General features: G+C 33.0%; 1 protein-coding gene across 1 annotated transcript; it reads right to left on the bottom strand.

The window, feature by feature from the left end:
* Positions 1–3,058: 3,058 nt before the first annotated feature.
* Positions 3,059–20,085, bottom strand: LOC128031809 (bifunctional epoxide hydrolase 2-like). Its single transcript, XM_052620257.1, has 20 exons — positions 19,955–20,085; positions 19,669–19,809; positions 19,308–19,392; positions 19,036–19,192; positions 18,152–18,342; positions 17,932–18,054; positions 17,576–17,644; positions 17,379–17,474; positions 16,614–16,692; positions 14,715–14,749; positions 14,598–14,624; positions 12,272–12,357; positions 12,017–12,128; positions 11,768–11,842; positions 8,912–8,948; positions 8,574–8,676; positions 7,848–7,917; positions 7,535–7,615; positions 6,999–7,057; positions 3,059–3,507 (listed from the first exon to the last, which is right to left on the bottom strand). The coding sequence occupies exons 2-20, from the start codon at positions 19,764–19,766 to the stop codon at positions 3,423–3,425; spliced, it is 1,668 nt and encodes a 555-aa protein (XP_052476217.1). The 5' UTR covers positions 19,767–19,809; positions 19,955–20,085; the 3' UTR covers positions 3,059–3,422.
* Positions 20,086–20,921: the final 836 nt, after the last annotated feature.

The raw sequence follows: 20,921 nt of genomic DNA, 5'->3' as shown, positions 1-20,921 counted from the left end.
ATTATTCAAATTAATGGCAAAAGGAATGTCTGAAAATGTAAACTGATATTTCCTACTGACACACTACTGCAAAAGATAGAAATAACTGACTTAAAAACATTTTTTTTTTACCTATTACTGTATAGGCTATATTTATTTTATAAAAAAATTATAATTTATATATACATTTAATAATAATAATAATAAATACAACAAAAGTAGCATAATATTACTAGTAATAACATTTTAAAATTCCAAAAACATTTCCCAAAATGTTAAACAAAAATAATAAATTAATTGCTCAATATAACGATATGTTGAATGTAGGCTATGTTAGGTGGTTACAGCTGAAATAATAACGTAAAATTGTGAAGTAGAATAAAACATAAGCAAAGACTATAATGATTTAGCAGACCAATCTTCCCTGTCCAGTCTGGTCCATCAGGTGTTCATTGGTTCATTGCAGTGAACAGAGATGTGCAGGTTACTTTGGTAAGACATCATTGAAAGAGTCAAACATAATTTGCATAATTAATTATTCTCAATTTTATCACCATGTCTTGCATTAAGAAAGTCAATTAACTTAAACAGTCAAAGTGGCAGCAAATATATACTCTCTGTCAGAATGAGTTCTGTGTAATTTAGCTGTCTCATTGAATTAAGTATGATACTCTGATATGACGTTTTAATATTTCAGCTGGACTTTAATCACAAGCTTTCCAGTTCATATATTCAGATAAAAGGATACGTAATTGTTTATTGACTTAGCCAATTTATCAGCACATAAATGGCTTTTTTTTTTTAAATATATAAAGTATGATAATCACCATTTTCACAGCTTGCTTTTTCCTCCCTATAATTATTAAAGTTAAATAAAAGCAAAGATGAAACAGTTGGCAAATACTCATCCGGTACATGTATCAGTTCTTTATAACTGAAATCCATTTGGGAATAGAAAGGAAACGAACCGGAACCTCAGTTTCCTCTGTTAAGCTTCGTCTCTATTGTTTGCAATATGAATGCAAGATTAAATCGCATAATAAATTCATTGAGGAAGCATTAACACATTAGAGCAAAGCTAGAGCTCAAAGAAAACGCTCACGTCACTGGAAATAATTACACGAGCACACGCAAATGAAAAAGCGCCTCGCTCATTACTGTCTTTTGGACGAATGTAAAAAGAAATAATCACTTAAGCTTGCTCATAAAAACACAAATAATTACAGATTTAAAAAAAGAAACAAATCAAAAGGAAATACACAGGAAATACACTAACTGCTTGAGGACTAATAGAATGGACATGATGACGTGTTTTAAGATAAATGGATATAAAAATGGACTTGTCACCCTGTGAAGAACCCAGAGTGTTTTTGAGTGATGCAAGAGACATCATGTTTGTATTTGAACACAGTACACAGTACTACATACTGAACCATAGTAATACTGACAAACACATGATGCTCCAGACAGGAATGATTCCTTAAATCATAAGTCTTGTTGAGGAGAGCTGTTCTTACTTTACTAAATGATAAAAAATTCTGATTTGAAAAATCAAATACTTATATTGAAACCTGAGACCTGAGTCTGATCTTTTTTTTTTTTTTTTTTACTTTGACTACCTAGCATCCATAAAGCAACAACCATGGTCAGAAAATGTAAAAATCTAGTTTTTATCATTGCAAAATGAACATATACATTAAAGGAAGACTTCACCCAAAAATGAAAGTCTGCTGAAAATGTATTCATGTGTAATCAAAATGTTTCCATACTCAAGAGTACCATGATGCATGCGTGCACTTTCCCTGAAAGTAAACAAGGCACAGCGCATGTGTGTTCTCCTTCAGCAGCGTTGTTTACATTCAGGGAAAGCATGCACATGCATCATGATAGCAGAATAAAGCAACTTTTAGGTGTTAAGTTAGCTTTTACAGACATTTCAAGAGTCAAAGAAGGTTTTTTTTTTTTTTTATCTAAAAACTGGCTTCTAAATTTAACATCCTAAATTCCATGTTTTCCATCCATGCTAATTAGGATTTAAACTTCAAAAAAATATATTTCATCATTACTGAAACTGCCTTAAACCCTGGTAAATAATTAAACTCTATAATCACTAACCAGAAGGTATTATTATCTCTTTCGCAAGACTACAGCGAGTTTTCAGAGTAGAAATTTATCTAGAATCTTGAATCAAACAGGACACTCAGAGCATAATCGGAGGCTAAATGATAGAAGAATGACTGTCCCTTTAGAAAACAGCGAGCCGCTTGTTAAAGCAGAAAATGACCCCTTTGTATGTAAAATGAAATGAAGCAGTCGCAGTGGTTCTAGCGCTGCTCTGCCTTCCTCTCCACACACATTATGAAACAGCAATCTCAGTTCAAAGAGAGCGGCTGCTGTTCTTAAGGACGAGACGTGATGACTGTAATCACAGCTCCTCCTTGGGAAATACCAGACTAGTTAACAGTGGACGCTTCAAGAGTTCATAGTTTGATGATGAAAAACTGATGTATTAAAGGAGGAAATCAAACAATTATTGAATTTTGTTAGAGCATTACTGAAAAAAATATGCTCAGCAAGGCTGCATTTACTTGATGAAAAATACATTAGAAACAGTAAAACTGTGAAATATGTTTTCTATTTGAGTATATTGTAAAATGTACGATTATTCCTGTGATCAAACCTGAATTTTTCAGAATCTTTACTCCAGTCTTCAGTGTCACATGATCCTTCAGAAATCGTTCTAATATGTTAATTTGAATGATTCTTTAATAGAATGTTCCAAAGAACAGCATTTATTTTTAAATAGAAACCTTTTGTAGCATTTTAAATGTCTTTACTGTCACTTTTGATGAATTTCAATTTTTTATTCCAAATATTTTTTAAACAAATTCTCACTGAACCATTAATAAAATATATTGATAGCAGATGATGTGTACACAAGTGCTGATATGAAATGAGAAATAATTTTTCAGTGTATGTACACACACACATTGCCAATTAGAGTAACAGATCTGGCTAATATTTGTTACAAATATCAATATCAATCAATATTGATGATTCTTTAAGAAAGCAGTCATGATTTGCTTTATTAAAATTCAAATGATTATTTATTTGTTATCTTTTGCAAAGCAAAGCCGTTAAAAAAAAATCATAATAAAACGACTAAAAAGGCAGATTACAAACAGTAACAGATGCTGTTCACAGGAAATGTAAACAGAGATAATTGTACTAAAGGTGAAATGTGAAGATACTATATTTATACTGATGCTCTTTGCACAGTATAAATAGACATTGCATTAAAAAAACTGTTCGTCATTATTACAGTGTATTACAGAAGACTTCATATGAAAAGTACTGGACTACTGAAATTATTATGCAATCAGCAAGTCTGGACATTAGTGCGCTTTAGCTGGCGGATGGATAGTTAAATCAAGATCATGCTCTCATAGCTTGGGATGAACAGGGATCGAGGCTTTCTGGTGTGTTTCCTTCAGCCAGGAGATGAGGATTTGATTGAGCTCTGCAGGCCTGAAGAGAGAAGAGGAGAAGAGATTGAACTGATCTGATCATGTGATATAACCTCATATGACTACCACATTAAAATAATTAGTGATGCTTTCTATTAATATGGCTCATTTGAACAATTCATTAGCATTATGAAGGATAAACACATCTCTAAGGCTTCATATTGATTATCATAATCTACATTTTGCTAAAAAAAATTAATAAAAAACTTTATACACAATCTACTACATGCTTTCTGTCGTCTGATTGATAGTTTTTACTTTTTTAGCAGTAAAAGGCCATTTAGTATCATTATATAAATGTTCACCTTCAGCTGATGGTTCATGTGCCTTTTTGTTGTGAAATCTTTTCTGATTTTGTTCAAGTAAACTAAAGAATAACATTTAAATTGTCAGTAATATTTCAAGATAAACACATACTGGACTGAAGCAACTTCAGGGTTACTTTTTACTCGTTTTTGATGACATTTTAAATTAGAAATGTATTTATTTATTTTAGTACTTTGATTTAAAATAAATGAAAATGAAATGCATCTTTTAGTTTTAAATAACATTTTAATATTGCATGCTTTACATTGTTAGTAAAGCACCTCTACAAGACTTTAAATGCTGCAGGATGATGAACTTAAACTCAACTTCAATACTTAGCAGTGTTTGGTTTTTCAAAACCATGAATGCTATATATATATCTCATCACATTTAGCAAGCTTCAGTGAACACATTTCCCATCTTATAAAGGTAGCAACCACAAACCAGCGTCACAAGAGATAAAAAAAAATTCACTCTGACCCTGGTGTAATTTCAGAGAAGCATCGTTCTCTCAACAGGGTGTCAATGTCTTATGGGGTCACGGGGTCACGTCACATGGCCTGTTTGGAAAATGAAGCCAGGCGTTTTCTGACAGCTTCAGAATATCAGCGTTCATCTATTGATTGCTCAAGTTCAGTGGAGGGTGGAGAGGGTGATGGAGGTCAAGGGACGTTAAAATAATTTACAGCCACGGGGGCTGCGTTACAGCGCCCTCGGGTCAGTGTGGAGAGGACGGTTAAAATCACGCTCCGCTCTGATAGAGGGACGGATCATTAGAGGAGCATTGACCACACGACAAGGACATTACCATGAAACCACTGTCATACAGATGACATCTTTCTGTCTTGTTTTCTAGTACAAACATCTAATATACATTAATTTGAGAAGTAAAATGAAATAAAATATTAAGTCTTGTTTTCTGGAAAAATGAGGTAAGAAAAATAATTGTTCCTTTACAATAAGTTTATTCTTAAAGTGTGTATATATATATATATATATATATATATATATATATATATATATATATAGCAGAAATAAAGTGTATTTACTTATTTTATTTCAATTACATTTATGATTTTCATTTTAGTTCAAAGATAATAACCCCTATTTTGGTTGACTTAATTATAAATACATAATTTGTTTTTCAAGTTAAATCATTAAAATGTGTATCAAATATCCATTATATAAATCTCTATAAAAATCTTAAAAATCTTTACGGTCCTAGAAAAGGCTTCATATATATATATATATATATATATATATATATACACACACACACACATATACAGTACACACACACACACACACAAAGCTATAATAATAATAATAATAATAATAATAATAATAAAAAATTGTTTCTATATCTGCACTGGGAAAAAAAAAATAGAGTAAAGGTCCGTTTACACTAAGAACGATGTCTATAAAGATATTAGCCCATCTGTTTATTCCAAGCACACGCTCACCTGCCGCTTTAAATTCTCAAGCTCGTTATAGCAGGATTGATTCTGATTGGCTGTCGATGTTTTTAATCGCTCATCAGCTGGAAAAAATTGTTCTGATAGAGATTCCAACGACATGGTTTCTCTGTGTCTTTATCAATATAGCTGCGGTGTGGACTCGGTCCATATCTTCATTGTGGTCGTTCTTGGTGTGAACAGGCCTGAAGAAAGGCCTATTTTTTTACAGTGCACTGACACTTTAGGATTGTGGTGGCAAGTTTTGCAAAGCCAAGTAACGTTATATGTCAAGTAAATCTGATAGCTCTAACTGAAACAGCGGGTTTAACAGAATAAAGCTTTGAAATGCGCCATGACCTGAACGGAAAGAGATGTTGGTGGTGTGAGATACACATCAGGTGGGTTTGGTTTCCATTTAGGACTTATCTGACATCATCTGCCAACAGCTTCAGGCCATCCTTCACACTTTAAAGGACAAGTAATGTACATTTCACCCTTCAGCCAACACTGTGAGTCATTTTTAGTAAAGCAGTTTGCAAAAACGGAGTTAATTTTTGCAATATGCACATGATGTGGAGCACTGTTAACAACTGAAGTTTCTGGATCTTTCTGTCTGTGTCACGTTTCTGTTATTTATGTGATTGGCTGGTGATGACGGAAACCCTGGATCTGAGCAATCCTTCATTAAAACCGCTCTTCTCCGTAAGAAATGCTGAATGGTAACACGTGCTGCTGCTCTAAAAGGCTGATAAATGACAATGAACAGTGGTCTGTCAGAGAATAATATCCTGAAAATGCTTTCAGCATGATGCAATTTGTTGCTGATGTACATTTCAGAGATTTGAACATGGGCCTGGGTCCATGTCTTTCATCCAAATAAAAAAGAAACAATAAACCAAATATATCTCAAACAAATATATATGATAAATTACATTTCTTGCACAGGGAAAATTAAGCCAATTTTTGCACCATGATTTGTTTGAAAAAGTGTTTTTAGTACCACTAATACCGGTATACTATTATATATTTTGTTAATATTTTTTATTAATGTTTTATTTTTATGTTTTGTTATCATCCGTTTTTATCAGTTTTAGTAATTATATGGAGTTTTTTTGTCATTTCTTGTTGTGTTTATTTTTTTGTGCATAATATATACATTTTTTAAATTAAGTTTTTTATTTTAGTAAATTTTAATAAATTTATATAATATTAAAAGCAAGCTTTTTACGGTTTAACTTTTTTATTATTTTATTTAAATATTTTACTCATGTATTACTTATTACTAATTATTTACTTTATATAAATAAATATAAATACAATTCTATACTTTATTTTATCTGAGCATCTTATCCAGCTAAACTAACATCGTAATAACCTTTTATTCTATCAATTATTACATTCCCAATATAACAACAGTCACCCAAAGTACAAAAGGTCAGACAATTACTTTTTTTCTCCAATTTTATTGGAACCATGTATTCCTGATACCTTGCTGACATTTAAGGATACACCATGTCATTTTAAAGCCATCCAAACATGTAAACTGTTGCTATATGCGTTTTTGTTTAAGTTTAATGTCAATATATCTGTAACGAATCATTCTGGTTTCCATTGTGTTTGTAAAAATGAACAAAGGCCAGTTCCTGAAAGTCACTGTCATCCAGGAAGTGGCATCATTTTTTAGTGGAAAAACGGTCTCACACACACACCGGTTTCCAGAGAATCTTACCTCTCCATCTGAGTCCAGTGGCCACACTCCTCAATGTGTCCTCTGGTGAGGTTGGGGACCTTCAGACCGAAACAAGACATCGAGACAGCTCACATGGACAGCACAACATTACACAAACGCTGTAGAAGATAGAACCCTAAACTCACCATAGACACTAATGTTTTGTGCTTACACACTCCTGCTACAGATTCAGACTTTTTTATTAGAATTTTGAGATATAAATAAATTGAGATATAAGTTGCATGATATAAAATCAGAACTGTGAGACATAAACTAAATAAAAAAGAATTCTGAGTTTATATTTCAAAATTATGACTTCAAAAGAATTCCTAGAGTTCTGATGTTAACGCTTACGAAAAAAAAAATACCCAGTATTTTGTGAGATGCGTTTTATTTTTTATTCCATGCTGTAAATAAGCTTCCATAAATCTTTGAGTCGGAGGACGTGAATAACTCCAGTTCTTAATTATGGTAATTATAACATGATCTGAATGCAGCATTAACATAATGGAAGAATAACAGAGTTGCTGTCTCACCAGGTTCTCCATGCCTGTGGCAAAAGCTGGCAGAAGAACAGGGTCCTTTCCTGCGGTCACCATTAAAGCTGGCATCATGATCTGTGACGGCAGAAGCATTGTAATTCATCTACTTTCAACTGACCAAATTAGTTTTGAAAGTCTTATGAAATTATTGCATTTTTTAAAAGTCAGTTTCTTAAGACACATTGTGTAACATATTAGCTTTTTGAAAATAAAGTCACAAAAGTGTTATTTTAGTATCAAGTTTGAATAGCATTTGCAGAATGAATTAACAGCATCAATTAACAGCATTCATGGTGAGGACACTTGCCTTGCCCCTCGGCCTGGAACACATCCACAGCCAGTTCCTCTCCCCGTTACGATACCAGTTCAGAGGACCCCTGGGACAAAACCAGACCCTCAGTGACAACAAGTCATCCATGTCATGTGCATGAGTGTGCATTCATTATCTTAGCTCACATAAACACTGTGGCATTTCAAAACATATGATTTCCTTCATACGGTGGAAGAATAGATCACAAGAATATAAAAATAGTCCTTAGTACTCATAAAATATATAAACACAATAGCAAATATAACTGCTCTATACGTGAAGAATAAAAAAGAAAAGTAGCAAATGAATAGCACATATTAAATACTAAATATGCACCATAAAAAAAAGATCCTGTTTCGATCCAAATCCATGCTACTCATTTATGCACATATATGTTGTATGAGTCTTTGAAGAATTTAAGAACCATTTAGAATTCTGAAAATGCACAAAACATAAAATCCTAAAAATGTAACATCTTAAAAAATTCTAAATGGTTCTTAAATTCTTCAATATTTTTTTTTTCTAAATATATATATATATATATATATATATATTTATTCTTTTTTTTGGGGGGGGGGGGTTAACGAGATTTACTATGAAGTTATTAAAGTAGAAAATGCTGTCTGACAACCAACATGTCCTGCTGTACTTAATTAAATCAAATTTTGCTTATGAACACACACATTAATATGAAGCACATTTTGGACTGATTGCTCAGTGTACCTGAAGCCACTCTTGGTGTACTGCTGAACGTAATACTGCAGCGCAGACTCGCTCAGAATAGCACTGCGGGGCGGATCTTCAGGTGACCCCACAAATAATCCACCTGATAAACAAAAGAGCAGAGAAGAAAAACCATAAGGACAGTGCAGTCTTTGTGAGGCTCGGTGCATGAACAGTTTGTACCGTTCTTCTCGAGTGCAACTCCGATTAAACATGCATTCATTTCTCAATACAGAAACACTGAACTCAATCAGAAGCTGACTGCATAACAGAAGCTAATGCTAATCCTCTCCCATTGTTCATCAAATAATAAAAACACATATGATGAACTTTCTTACCTCTCTGGCAGACTCCAGCGGTGCTAGGAAATGGTTTCTGCAGATTATAGAGAAGATGTTTTAGGTGGTTGCCAGTATTATTGAAGTGTTATTTACACACTATTTATTAATATTTTAAATGAGCTTTTATTTGTACATTTAAAGGTTTTCCATTTAAATTTTAGTTTTGTAATTTTTATTCATTTGTTTTTTACTATTTCTTTTTATCTAGAATTTTATTTCAGTTTCAACTTAAACAAAAATTAAATAGAAATAATGCCTAATGGTGTCTAGCCATATAATATAAAACTAAAAATATAAAATTTAAATCTTATTCAAAATATTAATGAATACTAAATTTGTAGGTATTTCTTAATTTTATTTAATATTTTAAATTTTATGTTTTTTCAGTTATTGTTTCAATTTTAGTTTAAGTTTTAGTAATTTTATACATTTTGAATATTTCTGTTTATTTCAAAAAAATTATTTTTAAAATATTTAAATATTTCAGTTTTAGTAGTTTTAGAAATTGCCTAGGCAACTAACTGCAACTAAAAATAAAATTAAAAATAAAATTTGAACTCAAAATATTTATAAACACTATAATTTTAGTTTTCATGTTAATTCATATGTTTCATCATTTTTAATAATGATAATTAATAGCATATCTTTATATTTTCAGTTTTTCTTTTAATTTAAGTAATTTTATGTACATTTATAATTTTTTATATTTGTGTTTTTTATTTTTATTTCATTTTTAATCATTTTAGTGATTCATCTTAAACAAAATTGTGAAATTTCGCGTTGCAATTTCTTTAAAGTTTAGGCTTTCATCTAATATTTATGCTTCATTTCAATTAACTACGGAAGTTCTAAGCGGCCATGCATTATAATATTTTTTCTTCTTGTTTTCTCGTTATAACGACTTAATTTTCTCGTTATCTCGACATAACGAAGTTCGTTTTCTCGTTATAACGACTTCATTTTCTCGTTTTCTCGACATAACGAAGTTCGTTTTCTCGACATAACGAAGTTCGTTTTCTCGTTATAACGACTTAGTTTTCTCTAAGAAGTTACAAAACTGCACCAGCAGGTGGCACTATAGACCTGAATATAACACTATCCACTTTACTGTACGCGGACCTTCCTCGTGATCGCTATAATTTGTGCAGTCTTCATTACTGACATTTAATTAATTCATAAATGTTAAATGCTTGAATCAATATGAATATTTTGTGTATTAAGTTCCTGCTAGATGCATGAGTTTCACCAACGCGTTCTGTGTCATAAAATAACTGCTTATCAAAACCAAGGTTGACGCCACTGTATTCTGTTTATCTACAGTAGGACGGGATTTAACGATGTAGGCTGATGTGCTTCTTTTCCTTATTACTAATCTTTATTGTTAACCATATTAATGAGAAATGTGATGTATATGTAAAATCCATAGGCTAATTTAATTCAGTTTTGTTCTATAATGTTATAATAGTTTTTTTCTACACACAAACACACACACACACACTACACATACACATGGACGCTCTTTTCAAACAGAAGCTTGTAACACACATGATATCTGCTACATCATATAATGACTAGCCTACTACAAATTACAAATTATATATAATTTTATTTCAAATAAAGGGAAAATGAAAAGTGAGTTTAATCCAAGCAACTCTAATGGCGCGGTGTTGCCATTTAAACATGTTAATTACAAAAACAAAACGTTTGTTGTACTGTCTCTGGAGAAATCAACAGTGATTGATCAGCCTTTATTTATATACAGTATTGTAGACGTCATTACCTAGGCGAAGCTAAATTTGCTGAAATATAGGCTACAGTAAGAGCGCCTGCATGCTTGTCCATCAGATGCCTGTCAAAGTTGAGTTCGTTACTATAGCAACAGTAAAACTGTCATGTCGTTATAACGAGAAAACGAACTTCGTTATGTCGAGATAACGAGAAAAATAAGTCGTTATAACGAGAAAACGACTTTCGTTATGTCGAGATAACGAGAAAATTAAGTCGTTATAACGAGAAAACAAAAAGGAAAAAAATATATAAAGCATGGCCGCTTATAACTTCCGTAATTAACAATACTGCAGCTGCTAATGTATTCGGAGTGTGTTTGTTCATATAATAAGACTAGAATATCACCAACAACATCAATAACAACACCCTAGAAACCATCAAAAGAGGAAATACATGTTTAAAATACTCAGTGTTATAGATACTCAAAGCGGTTCTTCGTTAGATAAATGGCATTGATGCGTGTGAATGTAATCTGTGTCTCCCTCCTCCAGGGTGATTTCCTGGTTTTATCGGTGGTACGTGGTGCAGCAGAAGGGGGTTGTGTCTGGAGATCTCCGTCTGCTTCAACACTCATTAAGATGCATCGTGTGGCTACCTGAGCCTGAACGATGGCCGGCCTGCCATTAGTGATTCATTAGTCCAGGATCAGAGTCCCGGATGGGAGCCCTTTAAGTGGCCCTCATTATGATGCCGGGTCATTTAGCACCAACCGCACATGCCTCGCCTTTGTGATCTCCATCTGATGCCGGCGATAAGCAATGTAAATATCTAACAGATAACTGTGTCACTTCAGATGAGGTGCACCGGATCGTGCTCAGTCCAGATGCTTGCTGGTGCAACATGAATTATAACTACTTTACTGAACTACTTTTTAAAATACATGCATGATTACACACTTCATAATACACACGAGTGACCACTAACCTCTATTTAATGAATCATTTAACACGTAAAAAAATACAGCTGACAGAAAGCGATCATAATGCTTTAGAAAACATGGAATATAGTGTAAATATACTGGCAGACATGGTCAAGATAAACGCTCACTGAAACTCAGAAACTTACAGTTTCATTACTTGCATTGAACATCAGTTTGAAGGATCGCTCAAGGTTTTTCTCCAGTTCAGCCTCTGCGACACCCTGATATAACAATAAAAATAGCACAAATAAATCATAAATTAATCAATAATAAAAATACAACTAATTTACTGTTAGTTCATGTTAGCTAAGGTCTATTAAATAATATTACCAGATAACTTTTTTGTATTTATAAATATATATATCCAACTTAATTTGATATTGATGACCACTCACAGGCTTCTGAAAGTATATCTGGTAATCAAAGATGGGCACGGCCTTGAGTCTCTCCATTGGATTTGTTTTTGGATCCACAGGAAAAAGGGGTGTGTTGAGAGACGCCACGGCCCTGCATGATTGATTCAAACTAAATGATTAGCATGGGAAGAAAAAGTGTGTATTTCTGTGCACTGTGCATAACAATATGAGGACATGCAACACTCATGGCACTCCTGAATCATTCTGTTAGTGTTTCTCACTGAAACGCAGTACCTCACTCGCTCAGGATGAAACTGTGCCATGTTCCACACCAGAGAACCGCCCCAGTCATGACCCACCAGAGTGACCTGAGGAATGCCCTGCAGAGCAGAAAGACCACATCATAAACACATCTGTGCATTAATGAACACACTGCAGTTGGGTGAATATATCATGACATGGGAAATCATAATTCAGTCCAAATCCACAAGAAACCTCAGTAATAATGCATACTATATTAGGATTAATGTTTTTTTTTTTTTATGTAATGTGCATGTACTTTCATAATTATTATTAAGCTCTTATTTTCAATTATTTTTCCTCCAGATTCAAAAAGCTAAAGGCGATAAACAAATAAACCAAGCACCAAAACTACAACTACCTGAATTTCACAAGACAATTTCATGTCATGAAAAATCATATTTCAGTCCAAAATCAAAAGAAAACTATAGGGTAGTACTATATATATATATATATATATATATATATATATATATATATATATATATATATATATATATATATATATATATATAAAAATGTACACACACAAACACACACACACACACACACACACACACACACACACATATATATATACAGGCTTGATGAGCAAAAGAAACTTCTTTCAAAAACATTAAAAATAGTAATGTTTCCAAACTTTTGGTCTGTACTGAGATATATATATTTATTTTTTCTCTCTTATTATTTATTATATTACTATTTAGGTTTCATTTATTTTTATTTAAATTTTGGTTTCTTTTTTTTCCAGTTAGTAATTTGAGTGCATCAACTTTTCTTTTATTCTTTTATGTTTGTCGACTCATTTCATAATTTTTTTTCTTTATTTTTTTTATATTGTTAATAGTATTTTTCTTAGTTAAGCATAAAAACCATGCACCAGAATCGGTAAATAATTTACATTGTGCACAGAAGCATTACCATGATAAAATTGAAAGAAAACAGAACCAGCCACTCCACTATGTATCATTACAGCCAAGTTATATATAGTATAGTTAGTAGGGGGCATTCATTCACATACTACATAGTGCACTTCCAGGCTTGTCAGCTGCAGTCAGTAATACAATTCTTTCTCAATCATAAAGTTCCAAAGAGCTCATCAAAGAGCTGCATGGTCCACCACAACAAAAGAAAAAAAAAAAGCACACTGGATGACTAAAAATGTCATTTCTTTCCAAACAAACAATTTGAGAGGCTGCACAAAAGCTGAATATAGCAACTGTGCTGCCAAAAATATTGTGATAATAGTTAAACTAACACATAGCATAACCTTTCATATTAACAGTCAGAAGTCATAAAGCATCATATTTTGAAAGACCAAGGCCACCACCTCAAGACACTTTGATGAATGTACATCATGAGGCCTACAGGAAGAAATCTCACTGCATATCACTGACATATAACACGCCAAAAGAGACACGAATCATATAAATCAGTTGAGCTAAAACACGTTCACCTAATCTGGTCCAGACTGGTAAAACAAATGCACTTAACGGTTGCAACACTCCTGTGTTTTATTCTACTAAACAAAAGCAAATCATGTGTTATCTGCATCGCAGAATCTGCTGGTCTAACTGTGGTGTGGACTAACTAAACATGGTTGAACTGACTTTCAAAAACAGTCCCTCATCCGTTTTATGAGGTCTGGGCCTCTCAGTTCTGTTGCCAAACATGGTTGTGTGATGCTCGGAGGCCGACTTAACACATTCACCCAAGCAGAAGTACTAATGAGAATCACAACAGAGATAACTTTTTTATCATACTAAACAACTTGCCATAATGATGGCATGTCCTGATAGCCTGGAAAAAGTTTTGAAAAAACAGCAGAGCACTGCAGTCATATGAAATGGCTTGAAAAAAGGGGAACTGCTCTTCTACATTTTTTTTTTTTAGTTGCATTTAGCTTCTGTACATTCTTTCAGTTTAACACACGGTCCTATTTTGAGACGTGCAAAAGAGCAGAAAGAGATCAGTGGTCTGATAATGAACGTCAAGATCTCTACATTCAGACAAGACCAAACCAGATTAATACCATTGCTAGTGTGTAGTATATTTGAGTACTTTGTTCTGTCTACAATGTGGAAGCATTCAGATGCTCCAAAAACATCTAATGAAACATTATGAAAATCATTCAGTTCCAGTATTTTTGTAAAGCAAACCCATTCATAATAAGAAGAACCGGTTCTGAAGTACCAACCCTATGTTTAACAAGACAGAGGTTAATCTATCAGCCCTTTTTCTTGATTTTCAATATTATATAATAGCATAAATCAGCCTTCCTGTAATTACATGCATGTGTTAAAGTAAAAACTATACTTACCATTTTATCCAAAAATGTCACTAGATCCTAAAAGGCAAAAGAAAGAGACAAAATGATAAGTTTTGTGCAACAAAACTTCAGTTTTGCTATAAATGTACATGGATTAGTCTTCCTTACCAGCATGATCTGTTCTTGAGAGTACTCCTCAGTGTCTGCACAAACAAATGGGAATGAAACAGAGCTTAGTCTATGTTCTGTACTTTTCACATGGCAATAATAGCAATACACAATACAATATAATGTATCAGCTTTAATGCACATATCAAAATGAGTCAAATGTGTCTTAAAATGAAGCATTCACAATCTATTTTGATTTACAATTCGGAAAAAGTGGAAAATGCTTAAATACTTAATTTATTATTTTTAATAACTTTACAAAATAAGCTTTATTTTAAATCTATAATTTTCTATCACTGTTTGGATTCAGTAAAGCATAATGTTGCAGAACTCATCTAACTCATGTTTGAAGCACCCCAATATTCATAAGAAACATGTATTGGCTTTCATTCAGCAAATGTGATGCAGGGCGGTTTAATAGTAGCAACAATAAACCATAATTGTAAACCTTAATTAACAGGTATCACATCATTTAGCATAAGGACATTTGATAAAATGCTTAATCAAAAAATCTCAATGTTAATATTTACATTGCATTGTAACCATTTTGTAAAAGCGATAGGGATTTGATAACATGCTATATTGAAAACATATTCAAAAAACAGCACAGCCTCTCGTACCATATTGTTCAATAATACACTGTCACTCCACACAGTTCTTTATGTAAACTTCCCACACAAAAAAAATAAGTTCCCATCACAGAAGTGACCTGACGCACATGCTAATGAGCAGTGCTTCTCATTTTCATTCTCATCATGATGATCACAGAGGAACTGGAGAGCTAGAATCCCTCCAGGCATTTATTCCAGTTACCTAGAAATTCATGCTGCTTTTAAAGCTAAAGCATGACATTTGAGCAAGTAGCGCACGCACACGTTAAAAACAAACTCTCGGAAGCAGTTTTTAGGATCTCTCACTCATGCATTGACTCAAGTATAATTTATAGACCTGAAAACACCTTTTAAGCTTTATTGCGACTGCAAACAAAATCAAAGCATCCTGTTCTGAACACTTACCAACACTGATGAAAGTTAATGTTGATCATCTTAAAAACATAGCTGACGTCAAAGGATACAAAACAAACAAAAAAGCTGTTTTCAAAATGTATAAATGTTTCTTTAGCTGAAATAACCTATTCCACATAACTGCTTATCTTATTAAAGCAATACAGCAATACAGTTTCCAGCCGGAGCGGTTTATTTACTGTATCTTGATCATAGCACGCAATTAAAAAAAGGTTAAGGCCATTTTTAACTTTCTTTTATTTTTTTGAAAGTCAACTAACACTACTTTTAACAAGTGCAGTGTTGAAAGTAGTGTCAAAACGGAAGTAGACAGATATTTTTATGCCATATTGTGATGTACCTCCAAGTGTACTTAGATTTTTAATATGTTTTTATAGTATGCATAGAGTAGAAAATAGCTTGTGTGAATTTTCATTAGAGACTAAATGCATTCACACCGAGGCCACAGAATAAGCTGCGTAGACCTTCTTGCGTTTTCACAACAATGCAAAAAGCCACTGGCCAAAACCTCTGGTTGAACGAGCTGCAACTCAACATCCAACCAAACTGATGAAGCAATCATATCTTTCATGAAGCAGATGAAGACCTCTTTTGCAAGCATTTAACCACTCTTAAACCAATGCACTTACACAATCACGAAAAATTTATTTCGAATTCTCCTCTTCTCTAGCTTGCTTCCTAATCTAGCTGTAAAACAAACCTGGTATTGTATAATATGCATATTGTTGCCTCGTTGATGAAGTGCTTTTGTTCCTCTTTGCTTTTGTTCCTCTTTATTTAATCGCTTTGAATAAAAACATGTAAATGTAAAAAAAAAAAAAAAAACTGAAGAAAAAGACAAAGCATGTTTATAATGTATTTAATAATAACGGACCTGCTGGAGAAGTGGAGTCACCGTAGCCTTTCATGTCAAGAGCCAGAACCCTAAATCCAGCATCAGCCAAAGCTGGAATCTGAAGAGAAACAAAACACAAAAACAGTTCAAACCTCTAATTCCAAATATGAGAAATAATAGTAAAGTGCCTCAGAAAGTGATTGAAAAATAAAAATAAAAATGCATTACACTGTAAAATCTTTTCACATTTCCAGGGTTCTCAGATGCACAAGTCGTAATATTTGGGTACATCAATTGTGGTAAATGCAAACTACAACTAATCATTTTTTGCACTCCCATTCGCTCAAATTCCAAACGAAAAACCATGTTAATATTTCTAAGTCTTGCCAAAAGAGGAACAAATATAGAGGGATCAGTTATGATGGTCAGAAGAGAAAAAGATGTAAAATTCTCTGTTAGAAACACTCACACAGCCACATTAACCATTTTTCTGTAATGTAATGCTAAGGTGATAAAACAGAGTAAAGAGTTAAAAATATACATTCAATAAAAAAAAAGAAAAATACAAAAAAGGGTTGTAAGATTATGTAATATAACTTGCATCATCACAGTGTGTTACAAGCGTCAATACATGTTTTCATTATCAGAAGCGACTTATATTATTACCAATCCCTTGGAGCCGTATTCAAAGATATATTAGTGAAAACTCATCATGAATCACCGTTTTGGATGATCACAATAATCTCACTACCTTCAAACGCTTGTATTTCAGCTGCATCAGCTGAAAGAGTTGACGTTCCTCACCTGAAATCTCCAGGAAAACCAAATCTCAGGGAAGCCATGGCACATAAGAACAGGAGGTCCGTCTCCCAACTCCACATAGTGGATCCTCACGCCAGGCTGAAAACCAGAAGAATATACTCTTAATGACCCTTTCTATCAATAACACACTGCCAGTGAACTCAGGCACAAGTAAAACAGAGATAAGCATTATAAATTACCTTAATATTCACATATCCATGAGAGACCTTTTCAGGATCACAAGAGGGTGGCTGGAGATCACTGGGGACCTGTTACAGTTAAAACCATTAAATGACAAATGTCACAGGGAATTCAAGTTATGTTTTTTCACTGTAAAGTCTTCCAGCAACTGTAAATTTAAGTATTTTTTAGATTTAGTACTGTTTTTCTCTCTCTCTCTCTCTCTCTATATATATATATATATAGTAAGGGAACTTGCTGTTAAACTATTAACAGATAGCATTTCTTTAGTCTTTCAATATTAACATTGCAATAATTTTTTAAAGTGTATCGATGCAATCTTGGAATTATGTGGTAAAAGGTCAGAAATCCTCACCTCGATTCCTGTAAGCTTCTGGATTTCCTTAAGAGCCTCAGTGATGTCCTTGACATGAACAGCCGTCATTCCCAAAACTTCAGCTGCCTTGACACTTTCCTCATCCACATCCAGCCAGACTGCCTTAATCAAGAAAAATTATAAGAGCATTTGGTTACAGCTTTTGAATCTGCTGTCAAATTCCAATCGGTGAGCTTCTGAAATGATTTACTGCACTTACTTCTTGAGGTTTAACTGCAAGTTTCTCAAGGGCACTGGTAAAGATGTCTGGCTCTGGGATTCTGACACCAGCATAGCAAGATCGCACAACCAGGTCGAAGCGGCTCTCTAATACAGAGAGAATCCTAGCGACGCCGTCTCTCTGATCAGTGTCATCCACCCAGATATTGGCAAGGACACAGGTTGCAATTCCTTAAAGGAAAAATGCACCCAAAAATGTTTTATTTGCTGAGAATTGATACACCCCTCAGACAACCCCAGATGTAGATGAGTTTGCTGTCAGAATGAGAGTCCAATCATCTGATAAAAACATCTACAAGTAATCCACACCACGTAATGACTAGTGAAATAAAAAGCTGCATGTTTATAAGAAACTAATCAATCTTTTGGACGTTTTCAACTTTAAACCATTGCCTCTGACTACAAAAAAAAAAAGTAATCTAGTCTGAATCAGGAGAGAAATCTGCACAGATCAAGCACTGGTTAAAGTGAAAACTGTCCAAAACAGCTCTTAATAAATATGTTGGTGGATTTTGATGTGAGAGGACAACAGGTGATGGACTTTTTCACTAGAAGCAGCATAATTAAGGATTATGGACTCACTTCACTAGACATTAACTAATGGACTGGAGTGATGTGGATTATTGAGATGTTTTTATCAGCTGTTTGGACTCTCATTCTGATGACACCCATTCAATGCAAAGGATCCATTGTTGAACAAGTGATGGAATGCTACATCTTGGATAGCCAGAGGGTTTGTAAAGTATCAGCTAATTTTCATTTTTGGATGAACTATTTCTTTAAGATATAAATCAACAATTCCTTTGAGAAAAAGATAAAAGGTTTATTTAAACCCACTCAAGTCACAATGTGAAAGCAACATACCATGATGACGGAGGACAGCTGCAGCATCAAGAACCGACTTATTGAATTCTACCTGCCCAACGTCACTGAAAAGCTTCTGAGCTGAGAACTGTGCAGGTAAAGACAGTCCCTGATCGGCCGCTACCTTCTGACACTCAGCTTCAAACTCAGGAATCATCTGACATGTGAAACCAGTGATACAGAAGAAAATATTGTTGTTGCACTAAAGCAGACTGTATACAATCTGTCAATGTCATATGCATGAACACATTTTATGAATGAATGAAAATGACCTGAGTTAGAGTGACTTTTCCTTTCTCCAAGCGATACAGTGCATTCTCACTGCCAAGTTTTGCAATCACATTCTTTATGAAACCCCTAAAGCAAAACACATACCCTTGAACTGCTATTTTAACAGGAAATTAAATATATTAAATGTAAAAAAAGAATAATAATTGATATACACACACACATACACTGAAAAGGCAAAAAAAAAAAATATATATATATGTTGTAATATAACATATAACAAATTATTTTTTTATTATTATAAATACAACATAAACAAACAGAATATTTATAATGCATAAAGTATTATTTATTATTTTATATAAAATATTTTAAGAAATAAACAAACGAACCAATAAAACTCACCCTGAAATACCAGCAGTGTCTTCAAACTTCTGAAAAGTCTGGGTGAGATGAGGAGTAACAACACCACCCCACAAACTAAACAACACTGCCTTCTTCATTGGAAACTAGTTTTAATTTCCTTTATTCAAAACTAACAAGTCTCTGGTCAAAAAAAGAAATACAGGGCAGAAAGTATTACGGAACTTTATAATTGCTTGCTACTTCAGGACAAAAACATTCAGAATTTGCAGTACAGAGTTCATTGCGCAGTGTCATAAAGTTGAGTTCGGTGAAGTTTTATGTTTACCTGATGTGCAGATTCTGAATGATGTCTGGACGCAAGGAGACCGCTGCACCAGTTATATTCAACTACTTAAACATGACTCTGCTACAGTTTATAAACCCCACTGTGACGTGCAAAGTAATAGCTAATGAATATTAATCGCGTTGCCTTCACGTTCGTCAAATACTCTTACCTGATTGGCTGAAAGGCAGGCAGTTGGCTCTATGATCAGTTGGCGCGTTTACCCATATGTATATATATGTGTGTGTGTGTGTGTGTGTGTGTGTGTGTGTGTGTGTGTGTGTGTGTGTGTGTGTGTGTGTGTGTGTGTGTGTGTGTGTGTGTTTATGATGTATTTTTATTATATTTCAGTATTAATAATATTATAAATATTAAATGAAGTATATATATATATATATATATATATATATATATATATATATATATATATATATATATATATATATATATATATATTTAATATATATTTATATATAAATATTAAATAAATTATATTATATATAATTTATTTAATATTTATAATATTATTCATACTGAAAATAATAAACATACATGTATATAACGCATAACAATTTAGTCAAATTATAATTTAAATTAAAAATTAAATATATCTATTTATTTTGCTGTATTTACAGAAATCCTTTATTGACTAAAAACATGCTTTTTTAAGTAATATTTTTAAAATCCCAACACCATAAAAACCATTAAAAACATACGTATAATAAAAATACAGCAATTATATGTAAAGCATAAAAAATTATTTAATAAGTCATTAATTCATTTCCCCGGTTTATTTAGCTATATTTGATTAAATAATAATCTAGCCTATTAATTCGTTGTTCTCGAATGTCACTCAACTCAAAGTAGGCGGTGCTTTTCGTTGATTGGCTAATCCCAAAACAAATCGTATCATGCAAATATGTATTTATTTATGTATTTTTTAAAAGTGAATCATTTCATTTTTGAGAGT

This window comes from Carassius gibelio, chromosome A17 (genome assembly GCF_023724105.1).
Source record: "Carassius gibelio isolate Cgi1373 ecotype wild population from Czech Republic chromosome A17, carGib1.2-hapl.c, whole genome shotgun sequence".
Taxonomy (NCBI): Eukaryota; Metazoa; Chordata; class Actinopteri; order Cypriniformes; family Cyprinidae; genus Carassius; species Carassius gibelio.
Note: the sequence above shows the minus strand (reverse complement) of the source record. Positions and strands in the feature narration are given on the sequence as shown.